At 41.7% G+C, this 14,893-nt stretch overlaps 1 protein-coding gene across 1 annotated transcript in view; it reads left to right on the top strand.

The window, feature by feature from the left end:
* The window catches only part of dlc (deltaC), an 18,202-nt gene that overhangs the window by 777 nt on the left and 2,532 nt on the right, over positions 1-14,893 (top strand). The window contains exons 2-9 of the mRNA XM_023409583.2: positions 37-273; positions 577-637; positions 1,063-1,320; positions 2,564-2,752; positions 5,640-5,809; positions 6,017-6,233; positions 12,597-13,341; positions 13,611-13,725. Of these exons, the coding sequence (XP_023265351.1) occupies positions 37-273; positions 577-637; positions 1,063-1,320; positions 2,564-2,752; positions 5,640-5,809; positions 6,017-6,233; positions 12,597-13,341; positions 13,611-13,725 (1,992 nt within the window). The remainder of the gene's footprint in view (positions 1-36; positions 274-576; positions 638-1,062; positions 1,321-2,563; positions 2,753-5,639; positions 5,810-6,016; positions 6,234-12,596; positions 13,342-13,610; positions 13,726-14,893) is intronic.

Below are 14,893 nucleotides of genomic sequence, written 5' to 3'. Positions count from 1 at the left end.
CCCCCCCCCCCCACACACACACACACACACACTCAGGCACTCTCCAATGGGGCCTTCGAGCTGAAGATCGAATCCTTCACCAGCTCCCGCGGCTTCTGTCGCTACCAGGACTGCCAGCTGTTTTTCCGCGTGTGCCTCAAGCACTCACAGGACGTCATCAACCCAGAGCCGCCTTGCACATACGGCACCGCGCTCACAGAGATCCTCGGCGCCGACTCCAACTCCATTTCCAAGAGCGAGCCCATCAGGGTGCCCTTACAATTCAAGTGGCCGGTAAGTGACGAAAATCACACGAGTCCACCTTCACTCCTCCCGTAATCTGTGATTCACATGACTCTGATGAAGCATACAGTTCAGTGACAGCTTTCATTTATTTCACTTCTTATTCAGTTATTTCATGCACAGCTTTTCCCGCTTGTTGTGGATCTGTTACCGCGTGGAGGGTAAATAAATTACACTGACTAAATGGAGAAAAAAATTCAGAGTCATGTGCAGAACTTAACACCCCCACCCCCCACTAGTCAAATGCACATGACTGGATGTGGTCATTAATCGACCCCCTCTCATTCATTTCAGGGGACTTTCTCTCTGATCATCGAAGCCTGGAACGCGGAGCCCTCAGGTCTGGAATCTACAGGTAAACTGCTGCTGCTGCTGCTGCTGCTGCAGTGTCGCTGCTTCACCACCAGGCGGCGACAGCGGTGCTGTTTCCCCCTGAAAACACACATGTAGAGAGGAGAGTGCGTGTTTGACTATAACACAACTTTAATAGGAGGTCCAGTTGTGAAGAGCGGCTGTAACTGCTGTTATATGTTTTTTTTTATACTTCAGTAAGTTGTGGTCATGTTAAATAGACACCGACACCATGTCACTCTGAACTTACAGACTTTTTAGGTCATATACACATATTATAGATATACAGCTAAAGATCAAAGAAAGCACATAGGATCGTGTCACTGGAAAACTGTCCATACAGTCCCTGTAGGAAGATTATAGTGCTACAGATTAATTAGAGAACAAGTCTAGTTATCTAACAACCATGATGTTCCCTTGTTCATCCAGAGAACCAGAACAACCTCATCAGCCGGCTGGCGACCCGACGCAGGCTGACCGCTGGAGGGGAATGGTCCCAAGACGTGCACTTTGGCAACCAGAGCGAGCTCCGCTACTCCTACCACGTGGTTTGCAACGAGCACTACTACGGCGAGGCCTGCTCCACCTACTGCAAACCCCGCAACGACAGCCTCGGCCACTACAGCTGCGACAACAAGGGGAGCCGCCACTGCCTGGAGGGCTGGAGCGGCGAGTACTGCACTAAAGGTGAGTCTGAACTGGACTTCAACTGCTCCCTGTAACTAAACTGTAAGGCCCAATCGTGCTTTCAAGGGCTGAACTAGTGATTGTGCATTTTTATCCAAATCAGAGCTGTTTTTATGTTTGACCACACACTGTAGTTCAACAAATACAAATCTCATGCATTTAAATAAACTCTTTAAGTAAATGGACTAAAAAACAGCGCACAGGTCCTATAAAGCATCATTATGTTGTTGTAATATTATATTAAGGGTTTCATCTTTGTATTTGCCAACTAATAGTGAACTCAATGTGACCATATGATACTGAAAATCTGCTATAGTTTGGCTTTAACTCATTCTTGTAATCTTCATGTAAGGACTTGGATGCTTTCATGGTTTTTTTTATTTGTGTCAGTTTAGTGTCCTTGTAGGAGCCTGTGATATTGGCACAGTATAAAGCTTGCGGACGTGACCCAAGTGTTTCCCATTGTTTGAAGCTGATGTTAAATTTTAAATAAGTTTTTGCATCATTTACACATCAGATACACAACGAGTTCAGCAGCGCTTCAATAAAGCTCCAGAACTTGCTGTAAAACAGGAGTTAACATGGTTTCTGTACAGTTGAATGACCCCTCCTCCTCCTGCTCTCCTCTCCCTCCATTTTTATCCCAACGTTTCTTCAGATTTGGAGGGAGGGGGGAGGCGAGGGGGCTGAATAATAGGACCCTTGGCGCTTCATTTTTTGTCCAGCGGCCTTGAAATTGTTAAGTCAAGCAGTTGTCAACGCTATCGTCGGCCATGGTGACTGTGGAGGACAAAAAAGATCTTAGCGCTTCTGTCGTTTCCAGTGTATGTGTGTTGGCTCTGAGGTCTGCTCCTTTGTTTTGAGCTCAACAATGGGCCCCTGGTCGGCCCCCAGTCGGCCCCCGGCCCGCCCGCTTTAACAGGGACACGCGCTGGAGCTTAATGTGCGCTGCCTTGCGTGAAAGGAGACAGCATGTGTTGCTTTTGTTGTGTGGGCCAGCTGCTTCATTCAGTACTTAACAAGCACTTGTAGGGGAGGTGTGTGTATCTGTGTGTGTGTCAGAGAGAGAGAGAGAGGCCCTGTGAGGGGAGGGGAGCTGTTTTGTGATTTGAACGAAGAACATGGGACGCACATGCACTCATATTAATATACTCTCCTTCATCCTCCCCCTTTCTACCTTTCCCTCTCTTTCTTTGACCTCCCTCCTTCTCTCCGTGCGTTCTCCATCTCCTCCTCCCATCAGCCATCTGTCCCGCAGGGTGCAGTGAGAAAGGTTTCTGCAAGTCTCCCGGGAAGTGTGAGTGCCGGCGTGGGTGGCAGGGCGAGCGCTGTGACGAGTGCGCCCGACACCCTGGCTGCATCCATGGGACCTGCGAGCAGCCCTGGCAGTGCACCTGCAAGGAAGGGTGGGGCGGCCTGTACTGTGACCAAGGTTGGTTCAAGCTCAGTCAGTGGTATATTCCCACCTGCACAAGCACATCAGACTCAAGATAATGTGAGTCTGAGGCTACAGCAGAAGAACAGGGGCAGATGACTATGGCAAACTAAAATGTTAATTATGACTAAAGAGAGCGACTAAAAGAGACAGAAATGCTTCTCTACAACAAGACTAACAGGTTCAGAGATTTTTTACAAATCATCATTGGCGTTATCAGTATTATGTCATTGTTGCATGTTCATGTTGATGAACTCATGGTCTGAGATGAAAAGTCTTGTGCTGTGGTGCATTCATCCGCCCCGCAAAACTTTGTCAGACATTTTTAATCCAAGAAAACTCAAACTTTACACAAGCACTGTCAAAATGTTTGCTTAATGTTTGTCTTGTTTGCTTGTGAGTACAATTATTCAACAGCTGACGCTCAAGTCTGAGAGATGGAGCTTGGCACCAGCACATAAGATAAACCCTGAACCCTTCCCGCTTTCAACAGCGATAATTCAGCCTCTAACAGAAATCTTAGAGGACATGATATCAACTTTGGTGGATTGACTATTGCAAGTTTCAAATCTCTCTAAGTTGATTGTGAAGGCTGCTTCCAGTGTCTTTGAAACACTTTCAAATAATATTTGTAAATAGGGATCCCCGTTGTTTTAGGATGTTAATGTGAAAACAGGGCAAAAAAGTCTGTTTAAACTTGGTCTAACTAATTTTTTCTATTCACCTGTAGGGACGGACTGTGAGTTTGTTATGACATTAATTAATTAATCAATTAACAGTTATATAGAAATGAAGGACAGTAAGTGCAAGATAAACAGGATAAAATTAAACCACAGCAGGACCACAGAACCACAGAAGTGACTGAAAACGTAGGTAAAAACATCTCATGTATACATGTAAATTTTAAAAACTTGTGTTATTATGGTGTAAATATAAAACACAGATTTCTAACTCCTATAACTGTTCTGTGTCAGTTATTATCTGCACATGAACAAATAATTAAAAACATTCTCATTATCAACACGATCTCATCTATTTCACTAAAGAAGCATGTAATGTAAAACTTTTTAACCCAAAATGTGAAATATTAATGCCAATGTCCAGCCTATCTACACCAGCAGAGTGTTTGGGTTGGTGGTGAATCGAAACAGGTGAAATTACAATATCTGTAAATGCCTCCTAAAAGTAGCTGAGAACCAGTCGAAACTTCCTTTAGCATAAAAGCAGATGTGAAGCCATTGACTAAATTACTGACAAAAGACTTAATAATAATAATAATGATGTTTTTGAAAAGATTTTAGTCACCTGATGTTACAGAAAACTCCTCGGTAGGCCGTAGATCTGGGAGGGGAGAACTGGGTCACCCTTCACTGCTTTATTTATCAGATATGAGACTAAATACAGCCCTTAATGAACACATCTGCCCAGATGTGCCACAGGGCTCTATCCTTGATCCTCTTCCATTGTACTTTTCCCCTCTTCATCTGGTTGATGAGTTTTGCTGATGATGCACATATTTACCTGTATATCTACACTGTGATTAAACAGAACCTTTAGGTTTAGGTCCAGGTTAGATCTGTGTTTAAATATGGAATCAGTCTCATAGCAGCTTCAGTTAAACCAGCCTTTGACCTGGATTGTTGTAAATATCTGTTCACCATGCTGAGTCCAAAATGCTGCTACAAACGTATAACTAACTTTTGGAATCTTTGTCCCTTGATGCTTGGATGATTTGGAGGCGTCTGACCTTTGACACGAATGATCATAATTCCTGCTTTAAACATAAATCTTTTTTGTTATTGTACAGAAAATTTGTTTAACAAAGCTCTTTATAAATGAAGTTTACATACATCATACAATGAAGGTTTGAGTTGGTGTAAATGTGCCATAGTACTGATGTTACAATGGATGTCTTAGTTTTGTTTGTGGATGGTTTGGCCAGGAGGACATTAAAAATTAGCTTGAACCAAGACCAGAAAACTGACTCACTGTTTCAAACCAAACCATTTGTCCCTCTGAACTGTGTGACTTTTCATGTCCAGATATCATCAGAGTGCCTAGTGAGCGGACAAAGGTTTGAAAACACATTGCAGAATGTGCTGTTTCCTGGCTCTGCATAGCAGTTTTGGATGTTGAATGCGAATCACTTTCAGTTCAATTTAAATCTGGACAAATCTCCCACAATCTCATTTGACTTGACTTCTTACGCTGTCTTCACTCACTGTGAGGCAAAGGGAGGTTTAAACATTTTACATAAATATGAGGCATCCAAGCAGGACATGTGTAAATGTTTTCATCATCATTTCATCTGTTGTACAGAAGTTCCACCAAACTCCCTCCTTTCATTAGAGATACAGTTCCTGCTTCAGACAAAGAAACGTCAGATCTGTGATACTGTTTTTTTCTCAAAAATTGTTGTTACAAACATTTCGATAAAATGGTGCAGGAAAGTGAAAATATGCAAACTGCTTAAACACTTCTTAGTAACTGAAATTTAGGCCACTTGAAATCAAGATTCATTTTTCTATGGAGGGTCAGATATCAAGGAAAGAGAGCAGTTTGGCACCATCCAATGGTGCTCTATTTTTTGTTTGATGATGCATTTAATCAAACAAAAGCTTTCAAATGTTCATTTAGAAGTTTGAAAAGATTTTGAAAGGGAAGTGAAATCTAACACTAAAACAGACAGAACACCTTGCTCATTTTCATCCATATAAATTTGTCAGATTTTTGTTTTTACAATACAAGGAATTAAAATCTTAATGACACCATGAAAACACAGGCAGCTCCATGTGTGACTCTTGTTTCCTGTTGTAGCCGATGCTGCCATGAGTTGCTTCATTAACCTAACCTGAGCTGTTACTATTTTCCTTCCTCACTCCAGACCTGAACTACTGCACCAACCACAAGCCGTGCCAGAATGGTGCCTCATGCACCAACACCGGCCAGGGCAGCTACACCTGCACCTGCCGGCCCGGGTTCACTGGCAAAAACTGTGAGCTCGAGACCAGCGAGTGCGACAGCAACCCCTGTAAGAACAGCGGCAGCTGCAAAGTAAGTCAACGTTCCAGATCTGATCGAGCTGTCATCTGTCATGCTCATCTTCATTGAGATCAATAAAGTTTTGATGAATGCATTCATCTTTAAGTTTTAGTCATTCAGTAACCTCAGAGCTTTCTAACATTTAGACCAAGACAGAAACACATTATTAGAGCTGTGCCTGGACTGACGCCCTGTTGTCTCCTCCTGTCTTTCCCTCAGGATCTGGTGAATGATTATTCGTGTGCATGCCCTCAGGGCTTCTACGGGAAGAACTGTGAGATCAGTGCCATGACGTGCGCAGACGGCCCGTGTTTTAATGGAGGGACCTGTGTAGAGAATGTTGCTGGCGGCTACAGCTGCAGCTGCCCGCCCGGCTACACAGGCTCCAACTGCGAGAAGAGGATCGACAGGTGCAGCAGCAACCCCTGTGCTAATGGTATGGAACATCTGTAACTTGCTTCATTTACTTTTTATATGTCACACTGCAACGATTTTACCACCACCACTCACATACTTAGATTCTGAGGTTAGATTAAGCTTTTTTATTTGTTTGCTGCAGCCTCGTAGGTGGATTCAACACTTGTGTAGCACTCTCTAACAGCATTGTTAGCTTCAGAGTTTATTACACAGTGAAACACAAAGTTTGATTTTGTTAAAGTACAGATAAGTGAGCACTTAAGGAAGCCTGAATAGCTATAGAAGAGAACACAAGGCAGTTGATGGTTTATGCAAAATATGAAAACAGTCAGTCAGGTGTTTCTGGTGTGGACTGCACACCTGAGTTTGTTTTTAGAGGATTGGATTTGATGGTGAATCACTTAACACAAAAACCCAATGCAAGATTAACCAACTGCAGCAGAAATCAGTCCCAGCCAGACTTGTGTATGGTTTACTCTTAAAGGGCAACTGTGAAATAATTTCCTGTCACTGTCAATGAGGCCAAAATGTACCTGTTTGCCTCAGACCTGGTTTGTGTGACTGGTCCTGTGCTTGCTGAGTGAATCCGATTCTGCAAACTGGTTAAAAAAAGACTAAAAACATGGAGCATATGACATGTGTCTGAGTCTCTGGCAGGTTGGAGTTATTGTGTGACTTTGCAGGAGTTCAGACTTGCAGTAAGCTAGCATTCGATCGATTTCTCCTTCATCCCAGTGACCGAGCTCCAGATGTTGACGGATCTTAAGCATCTTGGCTGTTTTGCTTTGCAGTTGTGTGATAGACGATTGTTCCGCTCACATGTTCTGTGGAATGACACCAGAATCTGATATCTGATTTAGTAGATGTTTCCTGCCCGAGCTGAGGTTCTTGTCTCTGTAGTTACAAACAGTCGGTTAAAGTGTAACAGCAGGAGATTAAAGTGAAGGTCATCTGACTGATCAGATGGAAACTTGAAGCTCTTCTTTTGGTCAATTTTTTCTTTTCTGTTATAGCTGTGTGTTTGTGGAGTTATGAAATAGTTTGTAATGTAGCTATAGATTATGAAGAGACCCTCTTAGATCATTACTTATCTTTTCAGCAGCTCAAATACAACAACTTGCCAAGCAGGTCGAATGCCCTGCTACTATTAGTCCTACTGGGACAAACAGAAGAGACTGTGGGTTATCTAATCATGAATTCACTCTGAGTTTGGTTGAACTAGACTGACAGCCTTGTTGTGCAGTTTAAACTCAGGTAGGAAGCGTCCTTGTCGGTGTTGAGCAGCACTCAGTTCAGCCCTTTGAAGGAATTCTAGTTTGCAGGGGCACAAACTGGACAAGGTGTCGGAAACAAGCACGTCTGTGTGTTAGTAGATCTTCAGCCTCGCTGACTGGATCCATATATCACAGGTCGTTTCGAAATATTCACATCACATTTTTTCACAGTTTGTCATGAGTGAACATATTTGGCTTTCTCCACACCCTCCTGTGTCTTGATGTTGTGACAGGCAGTGTATCCTGAAGGCTGGATTATTGATCAGTTTATCATTTATTTATACAGCACAGGAAACAGGTAGAAAAAACAGGTATGATGATTAAATGATTGAAAGGCAACAACCAGATGAACTGCCACATTACAGAAATCTAATCTGTTTCCTATCAAAACTTTAACTACTTGTTGGATTAAATAGACATGTATGACTTTTTTACTGCTTCTAAAATAATATAACACTAATGATGTGTTGCATTTCTGTATCTAAAGAGTCTACAATAACTTCTTTGTGAATATTTGTCACTATTGGCTCAAACTCACACATAATTTTATATCTCTGGGTTTTCAAGTTTGCAATATGTGCAGTATTTTATCATCAATCAATATCAGTCTAACAATCAGATTCAATGAACTTGTGTCATTGGGGAAAACACATATGTACAGGCGTGTTAGTTAAGTTAAAATAGTTAAAATATAAGTGTCCCAAGAATTGAGCCCTGTGGAACACCATACCTAATATTGCAGGTGCAGTTACACAGACTGCTTTGTCTGTAAGTACAAAGGTTTTTATACAAACACAGAACCCAGACCTAAAAGAACAAGACACAAGACAGAAACTTTGTTTGCATTAGTATTGCTGCTCAATACATGTAAAGTTTGGACAAGAGTTGTAATGAAAAGCTCAAAACTAAAATAAGATTAATAGCCAATTAGCAGAAAAAAGGAAGTATGAGATGATCACACACCAACATCCAACAGTTACAATGAAAGCACAAATACTTAAAGAAGCCCCAGACTTCCTAATTTACAAATGATTCATTTCCAATTGACTTCTTGAGAGTTTTTCTCTCCCACTCAGATTCAGCTGTTTTTTTAAAAGTTAAGGACACTTTCTGTGATTTTCTTATTGTTACAACTAATAAGCACCTACCCTGTTGAAATTTTGTGACCAGATCATTCAATAAGTAATAATGTGGTCATATAAATAAAGCATATTAATGATTATCTTAGTTTAAAGGTCATTGATTGGATAATAACAATGACTAATGTGTTGGATCAGTGTGAGGAATCGGAGACACTGTTCTCTACCAATCTGTTATCATTATATTATAAAACAGTGAAATGCCACTAATGGTTTATGAACATTCACTCACTCATTTTCTAAGAAAATATGTTGTTGCCCACGGAGTCTTATAGAGGATTTTCATTGCAGGTTTTACATATATCTCAGTGTTTTATACAGTTTAAAGAACAATAGTGACTTCAAACAGCAACGCATTTATTGTTCGTGAGTTTCAGAGATGGGAAAGGCATGTACGGTGTGCATGCTTACATATAATAAACAGGACTTAATGCACTGGCACTGGCTGAACAAAATCCTTGAGGAGCTGTAGGAGTCAGCTGAGCTCGGATCAGTTTTCTCCAGGCTGAAGTAGTGAGGGGTCGTTGCTTCGTCCTGCATCCATCATCTGGTTTATACATGAAACTCTCCGGGTGCTTTGAACCTTGGAGTGAGCACTTCAGACGTGATGGAGGGTGAATTTTACTGGTCAAGCAGGAAGTGTGAATATCCTGAGGGTTTCTTTGGAATCATTTAGTCGTTTTTTGTTATTTTTACTGTGTGCAAATATTTCTGTGTTGCCACATTTCTAGGAAGGAGAGGACAGGGCAGAAGTTACTGAACTCAGCTGACACTTCTATGTTTATGTCTCAACTGAATGAGCATAATAGACATGACCCTGAACTTCAGGTTTTATCCTCAGCCTGCAGACAGATTTTAAAAACGGAAGCTTTATTTGTCTGTTATTATTTGTCAAATTGATCAAATTCAGTTATGATTTGATTGCTGTGATTACAAATGTAAAGTTTGAGTTTCCACCAGTCCACCGAGATGGACTCACATCAGACTTTAAATTTGTAATCACACACACACCCCACACACACACACACACACACACACACACACACACACACACACACACACACACACACACACACATACAGTGTCTGTCAGCGAGCTGATAAACTGATAAACTGGATTGTCACGTAGGAGCATGTCTTATCACCTTCCATCTGATAGCACAAACATTTTCATCATCATTGTTGCCGTTGTCGACAGGCGTGTTTTTAACGGTCAGCCCTCAGTCTCTGTCTCTACCTGGCTGCAGTCGGGCTGCTGTCTCGGGCAGGAATGCAGCTCTGGCAGCGGATCTCAGCCTGATAAAGCAGTCAGCACCAGGCTCATGCACGGCTCATTTCTCTCTGGAAATGCAGAGCTGAACCTTTTGTGTCCCAGAAGGACCTCACAACAAAGTTTTACAAGATAATTGATGCAAAATTTACATTTACCCTGTGTTTATGTGTGTGTGTGTGTGTGTGTGTGTGTGTGTGTGTGTCTGTGTGTGTGTGTGGAGGAGCCTTGGGCTGGTGTATCTGCATGTTTAACTCATTTACTACAAATTACATAGTGCTTGCATCACTGCTGAACATTTTCCAAAATATACCATCCTTTTTTCCGTACAGTCATCACTCTCATTTCTTATTTTTTATTAGCTTGCCGAGACTTGAAACTTGCTGCAGAGAGATCATCTATCACAGTCAACACTGTAATCCACTGTAATGTGGAAATTGTCAATCTGTTGTGTTTATATTACTGGACATGCAAATCTTGAAAGGCATCTGCTTAACAGCAGCTCTTTTGTAATGCAAGAAAACAAATGCAACAAACTTACAGCTGCCACGACCTCCAGTTGTCAAGTCTAGGATGTTTGAGTTTCCTGCACAAGTCAGACTTCAGATCTATGAGCATGATTAAATTAGTTTTGATTGAAAAAGGAAGATGTTTATTGTGACAGATTAGCTATCTGAAAATAGTTTCAAGTCTCTGCATGTTGATTTTCGCAGCTCTGTGAAATGAACTGAAAAACCAAAAGCTGCCTGGAATGAGGAGAAACATGGTTTGGAAAACGTCCAACAGTAAACATTACAGGATGTGTAGTAGATTGGATTAAACACTGGTGTTAAAACTTTTAGGAGTGTGGATGTTTTTGCAACTTTTCGATGGCACTGAGTTGGAAATGTTGTTTATCAGAGAGGACAGATCATCAGGAAATGTTTGTGACTTACAGGAAAAAATAACTGCTTTTTCATAGAGAAAGAAGGATGCAGACAGATTCTTAGGGTTTGTTCAGTCACTTCGGTCATTCTCACGTCAGACGGCCATCCAGTCGGATCAAACTGTCGAGTTTTCTTACAAGAGCAGACACATAATCAGGATCAGCTGGCTCCAGTGGCAGAAGTGTGATTGCAAAATAAGGCTGTTTCACTGAATATTACAATTAACATACAGTTATCGTTGCCCTGCTAAGTGGACTCATCTCTGAGGATCCCACTGCAGCCTGCAGTCCTCCCTCAGGTCCTCATTAGCGTGTAGAAACTGCCGTCTGCTTATCTTGAATCTACAGGCATTCCTGCCTGTCAGTGAGCCTGAAAGGAAAGAGGCTCTGATCACTGATGCCTGCTTGTTTGTAGGTCTGCTCTGTTTGCATTGCAACGCTGCACTGAACAACCAAATATGGAGGTGATTTTACAGTGTTTACGTTGTAGTTTGAGTGTCACAGTGTTGCCCTCAAACAACCTCACATATCCAGTTTAAATATCTTCAGTAGTTCAGTAACTGCAGGACAAGTATCCTCGGGTCTTCTCCTCTTTCCTTTCCTTTCTGCAAGATTTAAATCTTTTTAGTCTTTCTCAGTAAATGCCACTTTTCAGGCAGGTCATGTGACATGTGGAAAACATCTGAGGCTGTTTCTAATCACACATGTTTCTCTCCTGATGAGCAGCATCTGTTATGCGGAAATGTTGTGTTAAACAAAGGTTTTTTTCTACCCGTCTCTCCTCTCTCCACCTTCCTTTCTGTGCACATAGTGTCTAAAAAAAAGTTTGTGAATTATTGTGAATTATTTCTTGCTTATTCCATCAACAACAGCACAACTCCCTGGATAATTCTCATTCAAATCTTTGCCAAGTCTTGAATTAAATATTACACATTCAAGTCATAATTTTGATACTTTCAGACTGAAACACTGCTTTTGATGCAATTGATTACATTGTACAGTACCTCTATAAAGACTCCCTGATAGAGTATTAAGTCAGTTTGGGCTGGCAGAGACATTTTGGCGTCCCCCAGGGCTCCACTCTGGGTTGTCTGTTTTTCTCACTTTATGCTGCTACCAGAAAATCTTACCAGTAAATATAAGATTACATTTTGTAGTATACATCTGATACTCCTGTTACATCTCTGTTGCTCAGTAATGTTGGCCCCATTGATAACCACCATCTCAAAGGATATTTTATCACGTTTCCAACATAGTATGTTTTTTGATTTTAGGATTATTTTCATATTACAACCTTTTCTCTTTAATTTATGCATGCTTTCAAAATGCTGCAGCCAGTGTTTTGTTATGGATGCCTTAGCCATCTTGTTTCCTTTCCACCGTCTCCCCTTCTCTGTTTGTGAGACACTGGTCTAGATCAGTCAGACATAAGGGCTTTATAATCCTCTGACATTTTCAAAAGGAATGTGTATATTTTTACCTTTACATAGGTGGAAATCATTTTTTATCTTATCATTTGTTGAGTTGATAATGTCTTATGTCCAAATGTTGTGTCTAGTATTTGAAGCATGTACTGCAGCCATGCACAAAATAGGGACCACATAATTTTGTCTGAATTTGCCTCTTTTGAAACAAACCATAAAACCTACTTTTGATTGTTACATAATTACTTGTTTTAACATCTGTCCTCCCTCCCATGCCATTGTGTTCAGGCGTTAAACTCCCTCCAGTTGTGTGTTACTGACTATAACCTTTCTGTCTCTGTGTCTCTGCAGGTGCTCAGTGTTTGGACCTCGGTCACCGTGTCATGTGCCGCTGTCGGCCCGGCTTCACCGGATCTCGCTGCGAGACCAACATTGATGACTGCGCCGGCAACCCCTGCCGCAACGCTGGCACCTGTATCGACGGCATCAACGACTTTACCTGCACATGCACGCTCGGCTTCACGAGTAAGGACTGCTCTGTGCGCGCCAGCCCCTGTGACCAGTTCCCATGTGATAACGGTGGCACATGTTATACCCATTTCACTGGCCCAGTGTGCCAGTGTCCGCCAGGCTTCATGGGTGCACGGTGCAAGTACCCTGTGAAGACCACCACACCGACCGCGAAACCGCCTGCAAATGGCGATTCCCCTCCTGCGCTTATTGCCGCCGTCGCCCTTGGCCTGGTGACACTGACCCTGCTGGTGTGCGCCGCCATCCACATCCTGCGTCAGCTCTGCCGAAGCAGGGAGCTAACGGCCATTTCCACATCAGTGAAGAATGACCTGGAGGCAGTGAACAACCGCAATGCAGTGATTGGTGGGGGTGGATCCATTAACGGGAGCTTACCAGGAGCCCCGCAGGGCAGCCTGAGAGAGAAGGAGGCCTTCCTCATCCCTGGAGGACAACTTAAAGTGTCCAATAAGGACGCAGCACTGGTCGACAAGGGCAGCGACAACGTGGCCATGTTTAAAAACAAAATGGCGGACTGTAACCTGGCAAAAGAGGAGCAGCATCTGGGAAAGAGCAAGTTTGACCTGTAAGCACCTGATAATGGTTTGATGACTTTGTGTGTGTGTGTGTGTGTGTGTGTGTGTGTGTGTGTGTTTGTGTGTGGGTCCTCTTTGCTTGTCCTTCTCTGCTCACTTGTTCTTCACTGTTCTGTGAAGGCAGGTAACAGCGTGTTTGTTTACAGTCTGTTATCTGATCAGTCCAGTGTTCACGCACCTTCATCAACTATTTCTGTCAGAATTGTTTGTTGTTGCTGCCGTACCAACCCCCCTCTCTCTCACTCTCACTCACTAACAGTAAGAAGTGTGACTCGTCCATCATCGTCCCCCCTCTCACTTTTGCAAAGGACAGTCTGTATCACCCAGTGTTCATCATTCCAGAACAGATGGAGCAGTGTGTGTTCGCTACGGAGGTAAGGACACGCCTACCAACACAACCACACAAACATACACACACACTCAAAACAAAGTATCTATGTGGCTTTTATTGACTGAGTCTGTGCAGTGAGCGAAAAGAAGAGAAAAATGAGTCTACACATGTTCACAAATAAGAAACTAACCTGTTTGAAAGTTTATTTTAAGTTCAAAACATCTTCACAGCCCCATCATATGATAAGGATAATGATGAATTTGTCCTTTTCACATTTTTTTTCTTAAACTGATCAGTGTTTTTATTGGAAGTGGACAGAAGATATGACTGACTGAAGAATTAGTCTCAGTGAAATGTGAACTTTAATCTTAAATACATTCACCAACAAAAATATTCACCATAAATGTTTGATGTTTTTGAAAATGTACTGAATTGGTTTCACTTGATAATTCATCAATGATTGATTAGAAGTGCTGATCAGGGTTAATTACATTACTGAATATCTAAAAATGTAGAAAATCATGAGCTCTACCATCGGCTCAGACATTTAGCTTTTTGGGTAGTTGTTTTATTGATGGCCGCTCTCTAATGCTGACCACACTGCAAACAGCTGTACTGTAATAAATCAGAGTGTAGCCAACATTTTGTTAATTATCAAGCCAATATTACCATGATCTGATTGGATACAGTGACTTGATAAATAATGTATTTGCCCACCTTTTGACATACCCAAAGTAATGTTTAGATATGTATTTAGCATTTCAACTTGTGTCTGATTAACAACAAAAACAACCTTTATTGAACTAACCATTCTCATTTCTGTCTTGATTTAATCTCCAGATGTTCACAGATATATTGGTGTTGTGGGCTTGACTGGATTAATACATGTAGTGTCTCAACTAGGGTTGTCACGATACCAAATTTCTGTTTCGATACCGATACCAATATGTATTTCAATACTTTTCGATACTTTTAGTAAAAAATATTTCATTATATTATGTATTGCCTTAATGGGTTATTTAAATATTTAAAGAATGTAATTACATTTTTAAAAATATATTTTTTAATGTATTTATTAACCATGGACATGTTTTAGCTCTCTGTATGCAGGCTACTGTAGGTTTACTACTGGGCTGGGAGGGACTTTGTACTTCTTTCATTGACATTACAGTGCAGTGAACTGGTGAACAACATTATCACCTGTCGTTCTT

Source organism: Seriola lalandi, unplaced genomic scaffold, assembly GCF_002814215.2.
Source record: "Seriola lalandi dorsalis isolate HSWRI2012SDOR001 ecotype SW California unplaced genomic scaffold, Sedor1 jcf7180002054399, whole genome shotgun sequence".
Taxonomy (NCBI): domain Eukaryota; kingdom Metazoa; phylum Chordata; class Actinopteri; order Carangiformes; family Carangidae; genus Seriola; species Seriola lalandi.
The sequence above is the reverse complement of the archived record's forward strand: the minus strand, read 5'-3'. Positions and strand labels throughout refer to the sequence as shown.